Raw genomic sequence first — 19,355 nt, 5'->3', positions numbered from 1 at the left:
TCCCTTCCACATAGGGCAAGCCCTCCCATGCCAGCTTTCTATACACATCTCATCCGTTCAAGAAGGCAAAACGCCTTCATCACCCAGGCCCTAAAGTGGAACCTAGCTTCTGTGTGGACCGAACCAATCTCCAATAGGACAACACACTTAATCGGTTTCTCTGGGGCTAGGAAAGGTAAAGTAGTGCAAAAGTGGACCATTTCAAGATGGATTGTACCACTCATCAAGAACTGCTATGTGCTCGCCAAGAGGCAGCCCTCAGAAGGCTTGCATGCTCATTCTACTAGAGCGAATGCTGCTACCACTGCGCTGGAGCACAGTGTGCAAGTCATGGACAGTTGTCAGGCTTCCACTTCAACGTCCAGTCATTCATTAACCTAGCATTACTGCCTGAATAGCCAGGTTCAGCAGAATAGGCACTTAACCCAATCTGTCTAGCAGAATTTCCTGGTTTGAGCCATTCTACAGACCTACCATCTCTGAGCTGATGCTTTGGTATCTATTCAGAAGGTGAGGAATCTACGATTAGAAGTCTCTATCTGAAGAACAAGTTTCCTTCGGTAATACTTTTTCTGATGGAGACTGTGTAACCGCAGGTTCCTTATCGCCTCACCCTTCTCCTCTTTCTCTGGAGTGGATTTTTATAGTTGATAAGAATCCAACCTGAAGTCTGGACACTGCCATGAACTGATTTCAATGGCTACACGCCTATCGGCACAGACTGAGCTTAGCCAGAATTGACGGCAGCGTGCAAAGGTAGCGCACAAATTGTGGCTCCGATGACCTGATGCAGACCACACATCGCCATCTGTTGACGTGTGAGGGAATTACTACAAAAGTATCTGGATCCAGTCTGGTGCCTGGGGAAATTTACAGTGTGAGCCATCTGTCATTATATAGAGTATAAGCAAGAAAGAAAGTTGCCGAAGGTAAATAAATTGTTCTTTACAACCAAATTATTTCTTAGAATGGACTCAACGACTCATCAAATCAATTTTTGTCTCTGGCGAGCCTGTTAGTTATTGGGTGCTTCTTTAGGTTTAATTTCTTGATAATGATATTCCCCAGTATTGCTATTGGTCTGGCACTACAATAGCCTGCGTCCAATTTACTTGAGGCGAAAGGCAATGGAAGTGACAGACTTACATGAGGGGCCATGTGAAGTAGTGGTTAATTGTAATCTTTGACCGTAATCTTTTTTCTGGTTTTTGAGATATGACAACTTTGGTATGCTTCCTCAAATTTACTGTGACGTTGGTGATACTGGTAAATGCATACATAAACTAGTAATTTTTTTTTACGAGAGCCCTCAGAAATAGTCAGTCAGTCAAAAGCTTTAATATCGGCTGAAAACCATAAAAGCACATATATACAATAATTAAAATACGAACATAACATTATACAACAATGCTGGACGCTCAAAATACAGACATTACTCATAGAATGGCTTAAAATGGAATATAAAAAACGTAATAAAATCCTATAGCTACTAAAATAGAAAAATAGGTCAGTCCCAGCGCTGGATAATGTTAAGGGTACCTTTTTAATTACAATAATTACAGTGGCTCAATTCGGACAATTTAACTTTTTTTAATTTTGACGCCTCTTGCGCACCACATAGAGAAGAGGTATCTGGAGGTAGCAAACACAATCAAGGGGGTAGTGTCATATTTTAAAATTAGAAATAGAACAACATTCAAGATGGTACTGTTTTACATGAAGAATAATTCTTGCAGATTGTACAGAACATATTCAACTTTCCTATTATCTTTTGGTTTCGATTATTTCTAATGTTTTTCTCATAGAAAAGGTAATATTCTATTTGAAATATTGAAGTTAAAAATTGGGATGGCTAAATATGATTGGTTTACAAGAGAGCATTGCATCTAGAATTGGTTATTTTTTTGCTTTTCTGATTTGCTTGGTTTTGTTTATTTTAAGGCATTCAAGCACACCACTTTATTGAGAAGTGCTAAAGCAGTGTCTATTTTTTCAGTCTCTAGATGACCTTTCGAATGTCACTTCTGATGAGCTGGTGCAACTTCATGCATATATTTCAGACACTGGTAAGAGATTTTCCCATGTTACATTTAACATTTCATGTCTTTGTTTCCCAGCACATATACTACCCTTGCTTAACTGTTCATCCTTTACCATCACTTTTGCTTTTACTCTCATTTCCAAAATAACTTTGTCATATTTTATTTTAACGTTTTATGTGTTGCTGATACTCTAAAATGGTACATATTTACTTAGCCCAATTAAAAATCTAACCTGAGTATTTCAAAGGTTAGGTGCAGAACCACTTAAAGTTTGTTGGGAGGTAGGACCAAGTAATGTAGCAAGTTTGGGAAGATATGCCAGATGGAAAAGCAAAATTAAATGAGGATATTATGCAGTAACGTTGTATAAGGAAACTATATGGTTGCTTTTTTAGATGTGTACCTAATTATTCGAAACCAATTTCATTGCCTTAGAAAGTACAGTTGTTAAGAAAAAAAAAACATTTTGTTCAGATTATAATGTCTTCCCCAATATATAAAGTAACAGAAAAAAATGCATCATGCATTCAGATTATAATAAACAAATAGTGTTTAAAAACGATTATTAGTTCTTACATTGCAACAAGCGCTTTTTAATAGTGTCCTCAAAAAGTCCCTTTCACATAATGTGAAACGCGCACAATGTTGCATAGAGTAGAGAATGTAAATGTAAATGTAGTGCATTTATATAGCGCTCTGCACACCCCCGAAAGGGTCTCTCAGGCGCTGTGCACATACCGCTGTGGAACCCTTCCTGGCCTTTCCCTGTGAAGTGCCCACTCTTGGGCACCCCCAAGGTGAAAGCCAGGCATCCTAGCGCTTTTGGAACCAACATAAATGTAAACAGATTTTGTTAAGCAAAATTCTATTTATTAGGCACTTGTTGCATATATACATAATACTTTTGCTTCGACCTGTCTCTCTACTTTATAATAGTCAGCTAATCTAATAAATGACAAAAACATTTTGTTTGCTTATAGTTGGGTAATACCTTTTTTTTATTTTAATCCCTCCCAACATAACACCTCTCTTCTCCTCCCCTCCAACCCCACCCCCACACACAAATTGCACTGTTTTGTGTGGCCAATTGTGTCCCATTGTCTAATCGCTGGAAGCTCTGTCTATCCGTTTTCAGAACTGGTGGTTGTCCTTCTCATGTACTTCTAGGCTCCTCCACCATCCCTACAAATATGTCCACTTTGCAACTTCTCCCATTCCCCAAAACTGTGTAGACCGGGTAATAGGCAAACAATTACAGTGGCCAAGTCTTGGAGGGGTCAGTTTTTCAAAAAGTAACTCACCTTTGCTAAACAATCTTCTGAGTGCTTCGCGCCTTAAGATTCATCAGCAATAAGGAAGACTGCACACATTTCACATAAAGACAAATGTCAATTGTTTTGGCTATTCATTTAGTATTGTGGAAACAGGTGCTTTAAGAACAGCGTGATGTCAGATGAATTGGTGTTACTGACGGAAAAACTGTTATTTATAATCCAGAAACTAAGCTATCTTCACTTTGACGAGGTCGGACTGTAACAATTAAAAGCAATTCATTTGTTGAGTGCTTGTGGTGGTATCAAAATTTAACAGGCACCGTTATATAAAATACTTGTTCTAGAAACAATATAATATTTTTAGCAGAACTTAACAGATGGGAACATTGTTTGCCAAGTTTCTCTTTTTGTAGATAACTTCAGTTCAGTGGGCCCATTTTCATATCTTTCCATGGGAACACTAATCTTCAGAAAACAATTTTAATTTCTGGTATTCCAAAAGTCAGTATTCCCTTCTTACTGTACTGCGCCTTACAGTTTCAGCCTAAGAAACGTGCTTATTCATGGTCAGAATTATTAGACAATTTGCTGAATGTTCTTACTCAGGGCACTCAGAGGGCATGATTGCAAGTTTTAAGGTGAGTTAAATGGCAGTTTTCTGATGCTGAACTAAGTGCATAGTGGCTAAGAATAGACATTCTTAGCATGTTTATGTACTTTTGCTATTCTTATAGAATGTATACCTATTCCTGAGTAAAAATAATGTATATAGTCAATTTCCTGTTTATTTATCGTGTGCAAGTCATGATTCCAGAAGGAAAGCTGTCACTTAAGCAATCAATGTTACTTGCTATGTATTCGCTTATATTTTAACGTTTCCTGCACAAACACAGTAAACACTCTTAGCTTGCACTAATTTTACTGGACTAAACATTTCTATTACACACTAAGGAACTTTGAGGATAGAGCTTTCTAGTAACGCAAACATTGTTTTAAGCAACACACGGGATGCAAAAATAACTGCCTTTAGCATTTTTAAATCATGAAAAAATGATCTCTGGAATTTGTGTTTTTCGAACTGAGATCTCCAACTACACTATTAACATTGTTCAAAGAAACACACTATAACTATAAAGCACCAGTTCTTTCGTCCCATTGCTTTTGTGGTACTATATTGACTGGTAGGAAGATCCATCTCTACCACTTTGTGGTTAACATTGTGTATGAGTTTCTTTTTCCCCAAGCCACAACAGGCACCTCATGCCATGCCACGGGCATTAGGTAGGACCTAGTCAGTCTTTGAAGGTATAAAAGTCTTCTCCAGTGTCATGTTAGAGACTCGAATTCATAAAGGCGATAATAATCAAAATAAGGGTCATCTACCCTGGACAAAGTTTGTCGCTGAAAAATTAATTGGCTTTTCTACACCTGCTCTTCGATTCAGGCGGGTGCTTCTAAAGGACTTTGGCCCCCATCAGCACCAAACGAAGGGCTTTACCAGTTCCATGAACAGTTGTTAATCTCTACATAAATGCCAAGCTGTGAAAGGAGGGATGCTGAAAGACTCAAACTGGATATCGGCAAAAATTGTAACTCAAAAGAAAAATATTGAGTCTTTATGGAAGCAAAAAAGATGTCGTTTTTATTTTACAGTGCAGGCAGTCTGAGCCATAGTTTAGCAAGATGATGTGTGGAATATTATGCTAATTTGTGTGACTCTTTCAAACTTTTGGATAAGGACTCGCATTTTGTGTGTCTGGAAACTCTAGGTTTTTGATACAGTTTCTGCTTGTCCTTATGGTTAGACCGAATGAAACTGTAAACCATCCCTTGTACCAGAGTAAGAATTTTAAACATAATGTGGACGTTGGCAGTGTGAAGTTGAGAAATGATCCTTGCTCTTGTGATTGTTCTGTAGTCAGTAAACAAAACTGCATGAGAAAACAGCACAGGCTGCTATAGAACGTAATAGACTTTGAAAGAAGTGGTATCTGAAATAATATCTCCTTTAGTTAGAGTGGGGGTATCTCAAAACTCCATATGTTGAGGTACAGGAAGAGGATCCTAATATTGGCTACCTTTTGGAATTTGCACACTGTAAAAACTGCCTGCATTCAGTTTTTCACATTTTAATTAAAGATCTCAATATACGTGGTAGTTTACTGGGTACTGTGATTTATTAATTGACATTATGCATGGATCATGTAGTCATTACGTCTGATGCTTTCAAGAGCTATATAATCAACTTTGGGGCTGACTAGAATACTCCCAACTATTTTACAAATTCTGTGACTTTGGCAGGAGGCCTTTTCATTAAGTTATTTAATGTCCATGTGTGACAGAATCACAAACCAACTGACCAGGATATTTCAGCTTCAGGAAAGTACCATTTTTTTTTCAAGAGAGACTAGATTTAATTTGTAGTCCCTTGTCACTCATTCCATTTAAACCGGCACTGAGGGCCGTCCGGAAGATTAAGTGAGCTATTGCCCAGAGTCACATGGTGCTGGGCTAACCTGCTGCCGGCGCCGGGGATTGAACCGTGAGTCCCCGTGTTCCAGAGTCAGCCGCCCCGGCCAATGCGCCACACCATTACAGGGCAGGTAAGTATCTCAGAAATAAAGGTACTAGCAGTTCAGTCCTAGTAGCTCTTCTCAGCTATAATGCCTTTTTTCTATAATTTTGTTTGTTCAACATTTGCTCAGTCAAAGTACACATATTCAATAATACAGCCATGTCACAGTTGTGTACACTCTAATACTTCGCCCACCCACCCGTCTTGAGTTGCCGATATTTGGGTTCACCCCTAAACCAAACATTCTGGATTCATGAAACATTGCAGATAACTACAAAAAGGCCCATTCATATTGCATCCTAGTGTGCCCAGTACTTAAATAATACCCCCTGTATGCCTCCCACATGTCCCATACTTTTCCCCACTTTTTGTGGCATGCTCAGCTTTAGTACACAACTTTCTCAGCTCTACTCCTCCAATCCAAGTCCTTTTTCCAATCAGACACTCTAGCGGGAGGTTTGCTCCCCAGGTCTTGCCTATGCTCCTTTTGGCTACCACTGCCAATACCATCAGCCAAATCTTGTGGTACTTGGGCCAAGCCTCATCTTCTATTACATAAAGGATGTGCCACTGGGCTCCAGTGGGACCACCAGGCCTGTGACCTCAGACATGACCTCAGACATGACCCTGGTGACCTTAGACATGACCCTGGTGACCTCTCCCCAGTACTTCTGAATGGTGGGACAGCCCCAGAGTATATGAAAAAAGACACCAACCACTCCCCTAGCACAGTGTTGCATCGTCCCAATCTATGCATTAGCGGCTTGGAAGAGTAAGATCTGTGTAGTATTCTCAATTGTATCAGACAGAAGCAGGATCGAATAGCCACTTCTCTTGGACTCTGGGGCCCCTCAGCCCAGTAATCATCCTCTATCAATTCAATATCAGTTTCCCAAGCCTCCCAAGGGGTCAGGCGAGTTATTCATGATTTTTCTATATGTAAGAGAGGCGGTCCTGAACTTCATCGGGTCTAGTGAAAGCCGGTCTTCTAGGGGCGTGTATTCCACCAATTGTTCCCCCAGTGTTATGTGCCTCCATACTGCTTGGCCCAGTTACCAATAATGAAATATTCAGTGTCTGCCATGTATTCAACCTTCATGTCATCGAAGGTCATCATAGCCTGGTTTCTCCAAATGTCTCCCAGTGTGTCAGTTCCCAGAAGCTCCTATTTATGCAATCCCTTAAGACCTCCTACCTCACTCAAAAAGGTCATCGTCCCACAGGAAAGTTTTCTCTGTAAGCGGATCCCCACGTTTTAGAAATCGATTGACTTCATGCCATGTTCGCACCACCATCTTGGTATGCGGTAGCAGCTGTCTCCAAATCCTCCTGCGATAGAGTGCAGCCAGAAAGTCTTGCTTGCCCATCGCCTGGCGATCAACCCGTTAAGCCGGTTTCTCCCTATCCGCGTACACTCATGCATTCACCGTGATCAACTGTGCTGCATAGTAATACTCCCTAATGTCGGGGACCGCCAAGCCCCCGTCACAGACACCTCTCTGTAATTACATAATGCAATTCGCGAGCTTCCCCATCCCATATAAGTTTGTGTAGCTCTCCATGCACTTTACAGAAAAAGTAAATGGGCATTTTGTATGGCATATTTTGCATTACATAGAGGGGATGAGGCAGGGCCATCATTTTACACAGCCCTGCCCATCCCAGACAGTGGCAGACCTCACCAGGGCGAGACATTGCTTCTAAGTCTCTCAATATGTAGAAGAAGATTGTTTGCTATGAAGTCATCAAGTGTTGTAGAGACAAAGATGCCAATGTACATAAATTTGGTATTCACAATTAGAGGCTTGTCCCTGGCCAGTCTGGGAGGGGCGCTCCTGGAGAGAGGGAGCAGCAGAGACATATCCCAGTTAATCTGGTGACTGGAATAGCTACCGAACAGCCAAAACAAGTGGAGCAACCTAGCCACAGACTGGTTTGGATGAGTGGGAAATAGTATTATGGTGTTGGTGTGCTCCTCCCACCCTCCTGTCCCCTTAACGCCTGATATTAGGTGATCCAGCCAAATCGATGCTGCTAAGGGCTCAATCGTCAGAGCCAAGAACATTGGGTACAGGGGGCATCCCTGCCTCATGCACCTGCTCAGTGTAAATGATCGGGATATCGTACCATTGATGCAGACTCGTGCTACTAGATCGCAATATATAAATCTAACCCATCTTATGAAGTCTGGGCCGCAGCCCAACCTCTCCAGCACTGAGAACATGTGTGGCCACTCAATGCTATCAAATGCCATTCGTGCTTCCGGTGAGAGCAGCACAGCCTCCTCTCCCTGTCTCACTCGGACGAATGTATATTACCCCATATAGCCATCTGAGATTCAGCCTGGTGCTTCTATGGAGCATGAAACCTGACTGATCTGGGTGTATCACTGATGAAATCAATTTACTGAGTCTGGACATAAGGGCCAAGCTACACACCTGTGGGGTGTTTGCGCTGTTTTGGTATTACCACAATGGTGGCCATGCGTTGGTCCTTGGACAGATACCCCTTGTCCCTGGCCGTCTGAAACATTTTAGCATGTGTGGTGCCACTTCACCCGCTACTCCCTTATATAGTTCTACTGCAAGACCATTAGGGCCCACCACCTTTCCAGGCTGTAGGTCTCTGATGGTGCCCACGATTTCTTCCACTGTTCAAGCTTGATCCAGTGCAGTCCTATCTTCGACTGACAATCGTGGGAGAGAGATGTCCCACAGGAGCTCTGCGCAGTCTTCAGCAGATCTTGCTGAGACCAGTGTGTATAACTGTTCATAATAATCTGTGGATGCTCCCATTATTGCCCCTCCATTCATGTGTACTGTCCCATCTGGCTCTTACATTTCCTGAACCCAGGCCCATTTCCTTGTCCCTCTGCCCCAGCCACACAATCATTTTACTAGCCTTATCCCCTACATCATAGTCTTCTTTGCATTGCTAATGCCAGCACTCGGGCCCTGTCTCCTGCCAAGTCCCTTATTTCCTGCTGCTTCAATTGAATTTGGTGCGAGACAGAAGGGGAAAGCGTCTCCACAGCCAGTGCCTAGGCATCGAATTGACCTATTTCCCGTTCAAGCTTGTTGCAGTTCAGTCTCCGTTTCTTCAATCTGCCCCCAATCATTGCCTGATTATGCCCCCGTATGACCGTCTTATAGGCCTCCCATAGCGAGCATGCAAGGACACATCCCCTCGTTCTCTTTAAAATCTATATCAGTCCATTCTCTGATCTGCTGCATGAATGCTTTATCCTTGAAAAACAAGCAGTCTAATCTAGGGGGGAGAGTGTGGTCTTGTGGAGGGCCTCTTAGTAGTACCTCCACTGGAGAGTGGTCTGAAATGCCCCGTGCCCGGTGAGTCGTAGAACTGAATAGGCCTGCGTGGGTAGAGGTTGTCAGGATATGATCCAGTAGGGAGTAGCTACGGCGTGTAGCCGAGTAGTACGTGAATTGTCGCAACTCAGGGTAGTGATTTCGTCACAGGTCAAGTAATTCCATTTCCTCCACGAATTCTCTCAAGGGTTCCCCCCACATCCTGTCTCTGAAATTTGTGGCTCTATCCCTCTCAGGGTCCATGACCGCATTCATGTCTCCTCCCAAAACCAATGTACCCCTTGGCAGGTCTAATATTGAAAAGCTCAGTGCTGTTAATGTGTCTCCGTGAAGCCTAGGGTCAATAAGGACCGAGCACAAATTCACTCTCAATCCTTCTCGCACCCCTGTCACAGCAATATATCGGCCCAGTGGGCCGTGCCATATCTAGCTGGGTATAAACTGGGTAGTGGCTGGGACCAGTATGCCTACTCCTCTGAAGCCAGTCATGTAACCATATACAGGTAGCGCATAACCATAATGGTCTAACGCTTTTTAATGATTGCCCTTCAGGTGGGTTTCCTGCAGGAGGATTATGTCTGGGGGCGTGTCATTTAAGGTATTGGAAGACTGTTGTATGTTTAATTCTGTTCCACACACCATCAAAATTCCAGGCCATGATCTTAATGGTGGCCCTCCTACCAGGTCCTAGAGAGTTCGCGTCATGTAGTTTCTCAATCTCATGTACGTGGAGTGCGATTATCTGTACATCTATTTCTTATGACCCAGAAGCTCGCGGGCAAGCCAAGTAACGGGCCCCCCTCCAGTTTAGTGTGGGATATTTGTACCTGTCCCTTTGTGTATCCTGAACTCCCCTCCCTGCTACCCTGCTCAGTAGGTAAACCCCCCCCCCACTACCCTAACATGCCTGTTACCCCAATGCTAACTTAAGTCATTCTAGGGTGAGCTGGACTTGACCCCTTAGCCCTCAGACACATCGTGGTTTGCTAATATACACCGCGGTATCTGTGTCTCCACCACTCAAGCAGATTATAGTTTGCCTCCCACCTCACCCCACCCCAGGTTCTGTTCCTCCTGCATCATGCCTCAGACACAAAAGGATCTAACTTGTTTTTGTTTACAAAGTCTGGTGTGTCCCCCACACTTATGAAGAACGTCATTTCTTCTCAGCCGCTATTGCCGTTGATCTCTCTGCATCGTGGGTCTCCACCACCTCCTGGCAGCCGTCGCAACTTAAAGTCTTTCCTCCCACTCGGCCAAGGGCCCGGCCGCTCCGAGCTTTCTGGGTCGATCGGTGGTCCACTACTCGCCAGCCATCTAGCCATTCCTAGGCGTCTTCTGGTGAATTGACATGCCACGTCTTCCATTCAGCTACCACCCTGAGACGTGCTGGATAGAGCATCATGTATTTGATTTCTCTGGTGCGCAGTTCCCTCTGTATAGCCTCCAAACTCCCACACTGGCGTTGAACCAGTAGCGTGAAGTCAGTTAAGAAGCGACCGTATGTTTTCATACTGAAGGTCCCTGTGAGAGCGTCCGGCGTGCTGGATAGAGTCCTTGTCCAAAAAGTTCAAGATCCAAGCTATGATCATACGAGGAGGAGCTCCAGGCTTTGGTTTAGGAATTGGTGCCCTATGTGCTTGCTTGATTGTAAAAAAAAAAAAAGTTTGATAAGCGTTTAGGGCACAGGTGGTTTAGTATTAAGTCCTCCAGGTAAAGATCAACACTGGGTTCCTCAGCTCCCTCTGGGACCTCGACCGCCCTTATATTGTTTCTTCTTGCCCACCCCTCCTGGTCCTCCAGTTTCGCTGCCATGGTTGCGTGTTGCTTGATAAGTTGGTCCACTTGGTGTTCCAGTCGTTTGGATGCTTGGTGTAGATGCATGATATTTGTTTGGGCTGTTATGACCTTGTCTGAGATCTTAAGAGGTCTGCCCTGAGTAGTTTCACGTCTGTGGGAACGGCATCGTGCTTTGGTTCAGTTGACCCTTTAGGACTGCAATTGCCGCCATGATTGCACTGAAGGTGGGCTCAAGGGGCTCTACCTGGTCCTGCGGGTGCTGTGATCCAGGTGCCGGGGACTTAGCTATGGCGTATTTGTCCATTTGATTGGTCCGGCGCCTGCCTCTTGGGCTTTAACATAGCCCTCTCTGTGACGGAGGATTGGTCTTTCCCAGGCAGGCTTTGCCAAACAAGTGCCCACTATCATCCCCTTGTCACTGTAGGGTGCTATCTCTATGAACCGTCGTGCTGGGCCACTGCGTTACTCGTAGAGCCCCCCGGGTACCTTCTTATGGGTCCAAAAGCCCGGTGCCACACTCCAGAGGATCCTGGTTGTGTCAAAACCACTTCCTGCGATTAGCTTGTAATTGTCAAAGGTAAGTTCTGCACTGGATGTGTCCACCTAGGTTCATGAATGTTTTGCTATTGCCTGTCTGACTTTGATGTCACCCAGGTGGGTGTATCCGGTCCTTCTGGGCTTCCTCCCGCCCACCTGAGGTATTTTGGGGGACAGTGTGTCCCTTCAGTAACATACACCACCAGTGCCCTCAGTTGAAGCCCAACAGTATGCCTGAGTCACTCCAGGCTTACTGGTTTCAGTCGGGTAACAGACCCAGAGGGAGCAAGTCTCTCACCTTCTATAATGCCGATGTTGTCCACGGGGCTGCCTCGCCTCGTTCTCTTGCATAGCTGCCAAGGTTTCAGATTACTATGTGAGACATTTTCATAATTTTAGTGTAATTATGAGTGACACTTTTTTGTGAGCAAATCAAGCAATGAAGATGAGGGAAACCTATAAATATAAAAAAGTATACTAAAATTATGAAAATGTCACACACAGCAATCTGAAACCTTGGCAGGTATGCAATACAACTTCAACTCCGACCTTAGCATGAACATTTAAAATGTCAGCAGCTTTAAGTTTTTACACTTGCCAAGTTTAACGAGTCACAGTGCTGCAGCTGGAGATATAAAGACTTCTGGCCCTGGGTCCCTCGTAATCTCTTGGAGTCTGTCACACTCCTTGGCTGCAGACAGCTGCTGGCATTCAGGATACATTTCAGGTAGTGATGGCCGTGTAATAAGCTGCAGTTGGTAGCGCTGTCTCGAGAGCCGTGCTTGTTGTGCCTTTTAAAGACACACAGCACCTGCTCTCAGACTCCTGCTGTGTGGGACAATATCTTCAGGGATCGTTCAGGACAGGCAGGAAGTGTCGAGGTTCGGATGTGACAGGCCGAACACCGGCCTTCTCCTGTAATTATTTAACTCGGCACAGGGGGGCAATGAACTCTTGGAAGAGGAGCGGGCAGGAAATTCTGATTTCAAACATAAGTGTCAAAAGAGGTAAATACCTTGACACTACTTTAAATCACAGAGCGAGCACCATCATCACTGTACGGCCCGTTAAGGTCAGATTCATGCTGCCCGCATTCTCAAGAGGTATTAACTACAGGCATTACCTCGCACGGGCGGCGGCATGATCAAAGAAGTTATATATTTTACTTGCACCACAGGGCACAACACAAACGGTGATAGCGCTACAGCGGCAGGACTTACTTGCTGCTACCAAACTGTACATAACTGGCGCCAGCACGGCCCACCTTTAAGCACCCTGTCTCGGCTGCGCAGCCTCTGGGCGAATCATTGCAATCTCCTGAGGTGCGCGCGTGAATCAAAATGCCCTGGGTGGAATGCATCTCTGCAGCTGAGCCAGCCCTCAGCCGAGAGGAGTGCGCACTGGCGCTGACGGCTTTGCCCTGAGTGCTAATTATAATACTGCAGTCCTTCAGCCCTGACAGCTAAGGGCAAGAGGCGCTATATGCGTGATAATTATTCTTAAAGTGGCAATGCAGGGATTTGCCTTCATATGCGTTAGGCTAACCGTACTCTCTGGGGCCAAAATTACAGTGTGGTTTGTGGCCGAGGGCCGCACTGGTGGGGGCGGGGTCAGTGCGGGAGGGGGGGGGGGGGGGAGCTAGAGCATACAAAAAAAACTTTGACCATAAGGTTGAACACAGGCCCCTGCATTCGTCCACTGAGCCACCAGCCCCGGCATACACACATCTCTCTCTCTCTCTCTCTCTCTCTCTCTCTCTCTCTCTCTCTCTCTCTCTCTCTCTCTCTCTCTCTCTCTCTCTCTCTCTCTCTCTGTCCCTCCCCCTCCCTCTGTCCCTCCCTCTCTCCCTCTCCCCCTCTCTCCCTCTCCCCCTCTCTCCCTCTCCCCCTCTCCCTCTCCCCCTCTCCCTCTCCCCCTCTCCCTCTCTCTCTCTGTCCCTCTCTCTCTCTGTCCCTCTCCCCCTCTCTCTCTGTCCCTCTCCCTCTCTCTCTGTCCCTCTCCCTCTCTCTCTGTCCCTCTCCCTCTCTCTCTGTCCCTCTCCCTGTCCCTCAATCTCTCTGTCCCTCAATCTCTCTGTCCCTCAATCTCTCTGTCCCTCTCTCTCTCTGACCCTCTCTCTGTCCCTCTCTCTCTCTGTCCCTCTCTCTCTCTGTCCCTCTCTCTGTCCCTCTCTCTCTCTCCCTCCCTCTCTCCCTCTGTCCCTCTCCCCCTGTCCCTCTCCCCCTGTCCCTCTCCCCCTCTCCCTCTCTCTTTGTCCCTCTCCCTCTGTCCCTCTCCCCCTCTCCCTCTGTCCCTCTCCCCCTCTCCCTATCTCCCTCTCCCTCTCCCCCTCTCCCCCTCTCCCTCTCTCTCTGTCCCTCTCTCTCTGTCCCTCTCTCTCTCTGTCCCTCTCTCTCTCTGTCCCTCTCTCTCTCTGTCCCTCTCCCTCTCTCTCTGTCCCTCTCCCTCTCTCTCTGTCCCTCTCTCTCTCTCTCTGTCCCTCTCTCTCTCTGTCCCCCTCTCTCTCTGTCCCCCTCTCTCTCTGTCCCTCTCTCTCTCTGTCCCCCTCTCTCTCTGTCCCCCTCTCTCTCTGTCCCTCTCTCTCTCTGTCCCTCTTTCTCTCTCTCTCTCTCTCTCTCTCTCTCTCTCCCTCTCTCCCTCTCCCCCTGTCCCTCTCCCTCTCTCTCTCTCTCTCTCCTCCCTCTGTCCCTCCCCCTCCCTCTCCCCCTCTCCCCATCTCCCTATCTCCCTCTCTCTCTCTCTGTCCCTCTCTCTCTCTCTGTCCCTCTCCCTCTCTCTCTGTCCCTCTCCCTCTCTCTCTGTCCCTCTCCCTCTCTCTCTGTCCCTCTCCCTCTCTCTCTGTCCCTCTCCCTCTCTCTCTGTCCCTCTCCCTCTCTCTCTGTCCCTCTCCCTCTCTCTCTGTCCCTCTCCCTCTGTCCCTCTCCCTCTCTCTCTGTCCCTCTCTCCCTCTGTCCCTCTCCCTCTCTCTCTGTCCCTCTCTCTCTCTCTCTGTCCCTCTCTCTCTCTGTCCCTCTTTCTCTCTGCCCCTCTCTCTCTCCCTCTATCCCTCTGTCCCTCTCCCTCTCTCCCTCTGTCCCTCTCCCTCTCCCCCTCTCCCTCTCTCTCTGTCCCTCCCCCTCTCCCCCTCTCCCTCTCCCTCTCTCCCCCTCTCCTTCTCTCTCTGTCCCTCTCCTTCTCTCTCTGTCCCTCTCTCTCTGTCCCTCTCTCTCTCTCTCCCTCGGTCTCCCTCTCCCTCTGTCTGTCCACCCCCCCCCCCCCTCTGTCTGTCTCCCTCTGTCTGTCTCCTCCGCAGAAGATGACCGCAGGAGAGTATGTTGTGAATACCTGTTTAATATGTATTTACTACGTATGCTGCTGCGGTCATCTTCTGTGTTTACTGACGGCTGTGGAAACTGCAAGACAAGGTCTGTAGGCCACAAAAGAAGGCCTGCCGGGCTGCTGGCGGCCCGCGGGCTGTACTATGAGTACCACAGGGCTACCGCATGATGCCTGGCACTTGGCAGGGCTGGTCTTTGGGACTCCCGGCCAGACAATTCTTGGTTCTCCCTGTTAAAGGACGTATTTTGCAGCTCCTGAGAAAGCCTTCCCTGCCACTCTATCACTTATAGGACTCCGGTGCCACCGCCCGGCCCTTGGCGTCATTCACAGGCCGTGCTCCTTGGCCTCGCTGTTGGTATGACCTACAGCAGTCCCATGCCAGGCAAGGCGGACCCCCTCTCTCTCTCTCTTCTTCTTCCAGGGTGACGCCAGAAGGCCTTCTAGCTCAAGGTCGCTCACGTCCGGGCAGAGCAGTCTGCTATGCCTTTGCGGCCACCTCGAGCGGGGACGGATCACTATACAGATGTTTTAGCGATTCATAGTTGTGGCTCGGAGATTTTCTACGGAGCGGCCATCACGGTCGACGCTCAAGCCACACCCCTTCTCAGATATAATTTAAGCGTGACTGGTACATAGTTTGCTTCTGTTGTAAAATGGCACAAGACCATGATAGACATTGTTTGCACTTTTTATCCCTATCTCTTCTATGGTTTCCTTCCGTTTCTGATTAGAACTTGTCCTTTTCATTTCTAGTCTTGGCCTTACATGTCCATACTTCCATGGATTGGTTGCCATTGTAGCCCACCCCTCGTATCTGTGATTTTCTTGTATGGTGGACGTGGTTTCCTCGAACATGGTTTGCTTATATCTCTGTTCTGTGAATTACTAAGAGCCCTTGGTAAATGCTGCTGTTGAGAAGAAAGTCACTGATAAACCCACTGTCAGACATGGGTGCAGAGAGCTGAGCACTATTAATCATACATCCAATGGCATGTAAAGGAGAACAGTTGCCGTCTAGCACACTGCAGAGACTGTAGTAGCACTGATGTCTCCAGTGAACAGAGGAACCAGGCTTGATGACTCAGATGACTGATTCTTTTATTGCAGATATCTGTGTTGACCTCAAGATCACAGGTTCAGATTCTGATTGGGACTTAGCTTTTCATCTTCCTGAGGCTGATAAAAACAAGCACTGGCATAGCCAATAGGTCTCGCATTTGGGACCTTAGTGATGAATACAGGCCCCAGCTAGGCCCGCAGGACACAAGGGTTCGCTCTCCTGTAATGGAATCTATAAGGAAGTTGGCACGGAAACTGCAAAGAACAAAGACAGCATTTATTAACCCTTAAGGGTGGTCCTACAATCCACGCAACACTCTTCAGTGTTGCATAGAGTAGCACAAAGAACCTTCGTACATGGTCCCCTTTTATACACAGTAGAGGGGCTCATAAGTGGGTGGATACAACATGAGGCCGAAGAACATTACCATTTATGGTCATTTTCGATACTGAATCAATATGTGGGCGGAGCTAACACACTCCTTGAGCCCGCGAAAACATGGTCAAGCAAGGCTAACTGATAACAGATGTGGTCAAGTCTGGGCATGTGCCAAATGGACAAAGGAGCTATTTATAGACTGTTACTAGGCAGATTACAAGAGCAACTAACACAGAGGTTGGACTCTTCTCGTGGGGAACACGTGGAAGCATGACAATACAAAATGGAGTCCGAACTTCGGTCAACATAACAGAGAAAACACGATCTATAAAAGGGGAATTAATGTCTTTAGTAAATGCTTAATCACATCGTCGTTTCAATTTACAACAGACGACCCTTTCAGCGTTTACTGAAGACATCCGGTTTGTTAGGATAATCATCATGTATGTCAATTGTCATCATTTCTTCAACTTCCTTAGCTGAACGTTTTTGGTGAGCAACATCGGCAATAGCTTTCTTATCAGGGATACAGAATGATACACATAATGAGCAGAGCAAGGGACCACATTGAACGCAGATACAGCACGAAAACAGAACCGCTACAATAATGCAGAGACCAGTTAGAACCTTCCATCCCCAGGCAGTAATTAACGCCCAAAACCATCCAGAAAAGGACCAAGTGCCGTTTTCTGTATGGATCTCAGCTGCAATTTTATGCAGTTTATTGATGGCATTATAAACTGATGGCGTATGATCAGGGATAAACACACAACAGCTACTTCCAATAATTTTACATGCTCCTCCTCTGTCAGCTAGCATAACGTCTCATACCATACGATTCTGTAATGCAACAATTCTAGTAATTTGCAATTCCTCCGTAAGATTCCCAAGAGCAGCAGCAGTCTGATTTGTCACAGCTTCTACCACTCTTGTTAATCTTCGGATCTTCCTACTGTTCAGGACAGCTCCAACAAAGAAAAACAGTCCTAAGTTAAAATCAATATACTGTTGCAGACTGGTATCAGTCTGATCTACATCATCAATTGATAAAGTACGTTTATACCTATTTACAGTCACATTATTCAATAATTTCAAATCCTTATGATAAGATGCGGGTGCTAGGAATACAGGAGGTAATAGAAATGATACATAGCATACCCCAGACCACCCAGCCGGCAGACGGTAATAACCTTTATTTCCACACACAAAGTACGTATTATGGGAGGCTAAGAAGGTACTATTGTTCAACCCATCAATATTCAGAACAGTAATACAATCACTAACACCAACAGGGATAAAACCCACACTCTGGACACACAGGTCCGCTTGAGCTTGTGCTACTTGAATCACAAATTTGTCCTTTCCCACAGTGTCTCTTGTGTTCGTGAAGATGTAGGGAATGGATTCATTGTCTGGTCGGTACTCTTCCCACTCCCAAATTGTCCCATTCGCTTGTGGATACCCATTTTTGTCTTGATGGCATTCTTTATTAAGTCTAAAAAGCAATCGTCCCACTGTTGGTTTCCGAGTAGCAAAAAGCAAAGTATACCATGCTCTACAAGAGCCATTATGAGAGAAAAGAAGTGGTATAAATGGCGTTCCTCCTTTCTTCTGATGAGCTGGCATCATCCCACATATCCAACAGTTCGTAGCATTCGTAGCAACGTGGGTATGATGCAGCATCTGGATGAAAGTGTTATTCAAGTAAGACTGTCGATGCTTCAACTCTTGATATGGTAAAGTATAAAAGTAGTGCTCCTCAGGCACCGGAGTTGTCAACACAAGAATCTTCCGAGCGGGAGTTACATCCTCCACGAACCATGTGGTTATCCCAACAATGGCTACTGTCAACATGAACCCTAATGCACAAAGGATTTTCTTTTTCTCCATATCAAAGTAAAAATAAAGGAATAAAACCAATATCTTCCTGAAACTAAAAGTCTGTCAGAACTCTTCCCCTTGGGCAGCGGTTGATTTCTTCACCAGCGGGCCAAGACTGGTGTCACTACACTAATGCAGGGCTGATCCCCCCCCCTTGCCTCATCGGCTCTCCGTTTCACTAACCCAAGGGCCGTTCTGACAGTATGTCCCGGTACTGGAAAACTCACTTCCTTGGTCGAAGATGATATCGCCTTCCTCCAGGAGTCGCGTGGTCCGGAAAGAGCTCCTCAGTGGCGTTTGGCTCCGCAGCACGGCCTGTCTCTGCAGCCAAGATTTCTCGTTGATCGGTCAGCACGGCAGGCTCCACCAATCCGGGCGGCACCTTCCTACAGTGCAGGGAGTGGATCCAATTCTTTCTGTTGGAGACTCGCACAGCCGTCCTTGTTGCGAGGAGGACCTGCTCAGGGCCCACCCATCTCGGCTCCAAACTGTTCGTTCTGTCGAAGACTTTCACCATGACATGGTCACCGGGCCGGAGACCATGTCCTTCGCCGGTAGACCGATCAGGGAGCGCCTCTCGGACCTGTTGATGGATAGAAACCAAGTTATCCGTTAACTGTGCCAGATAATCGCTCATCATTACACAAGGTACATCATACACAGCCTTAGGTCTTGGTGGACCCCAAATATTCATTGGGCGTCCGAAAACAATCTCATATGGCGTAAGGCCAGTTCGAGAGTGCGGTACCGATCTAATTGACAATAACGCCAGTGGCAGAGCGTCTGGCCAAGTCAAAGACGTCGAAGCTTGAATTTTGGCGATCTTAAGCTTCAGTGTACCATTATACTTCCCAACTAGGCCTGCAGACTGAGGGTGAAACACGGCGTGGAACTTCTGAGTGATGCCTAGGCCCTTCAAGACATACTTTATAACATCCGCTACAAAGTGAGGGCCGTTATCACTCCACAGAAGTCTACAAACGCCATATCGGGGGAAAAACTCCTTCAGCAGCAGCTTCGCAGTAGTCATTGCAGTATTGTCTTTCGTAGGGTACGCTTCAACCCATTTGCTGAAAGCGCAGACCACTACTAGAACATACTTCAGATTATTACAGCGCTCCAGCTGGATATAATCCATCTGCAAAACCTCAAAGGGTGCAGTGG

The 19,355-nt window shown here is 46.2% G+C and overlaps 1 protein-coding gene across 14 annotated transcripts in view; it reads left to right on the top strand.

Moving 5' to 3' along the window:
* Positions 1 to 19,355, top strand: part of SNX13 (sorting nexin 13) — a 558,687-nt gene that overhangs the window by 339,873 nt on the left and 199,459 nt on the right. For all 14 annotated transcript variants that reach the window (XM_085630906.1, XM_085630899.1, XM_085630907.1 and 11 more), the window contains one exon: positions 1,997 to 2,066. In XM_085630906.1, the coding sequence (XP_085487032.1) occupies positions 1,997 to 2,066 (70 nt within the window). The remainder of the gene's footprint in view (positions 1 to 1,996; positions 2,067 to 19,355) is intronic.

Source organism: Triturus cristatus, chromosome 10 (assembly GCF_964204655.1).
Source record: "Triturus cristatus chromosome 10, aTriCri1.1, whole genome shotgun sequence".
Classification (NCBI taxonomy): domain Eukaryota; kingdom Metazoa; phylum Chordata; class Amphibia; order Caudata; family Salamandridae; genus Triturus; species Triturus cristatus.
This window is presented reverse-complemented; position numbering and strand designations above follow the sequence as displayed.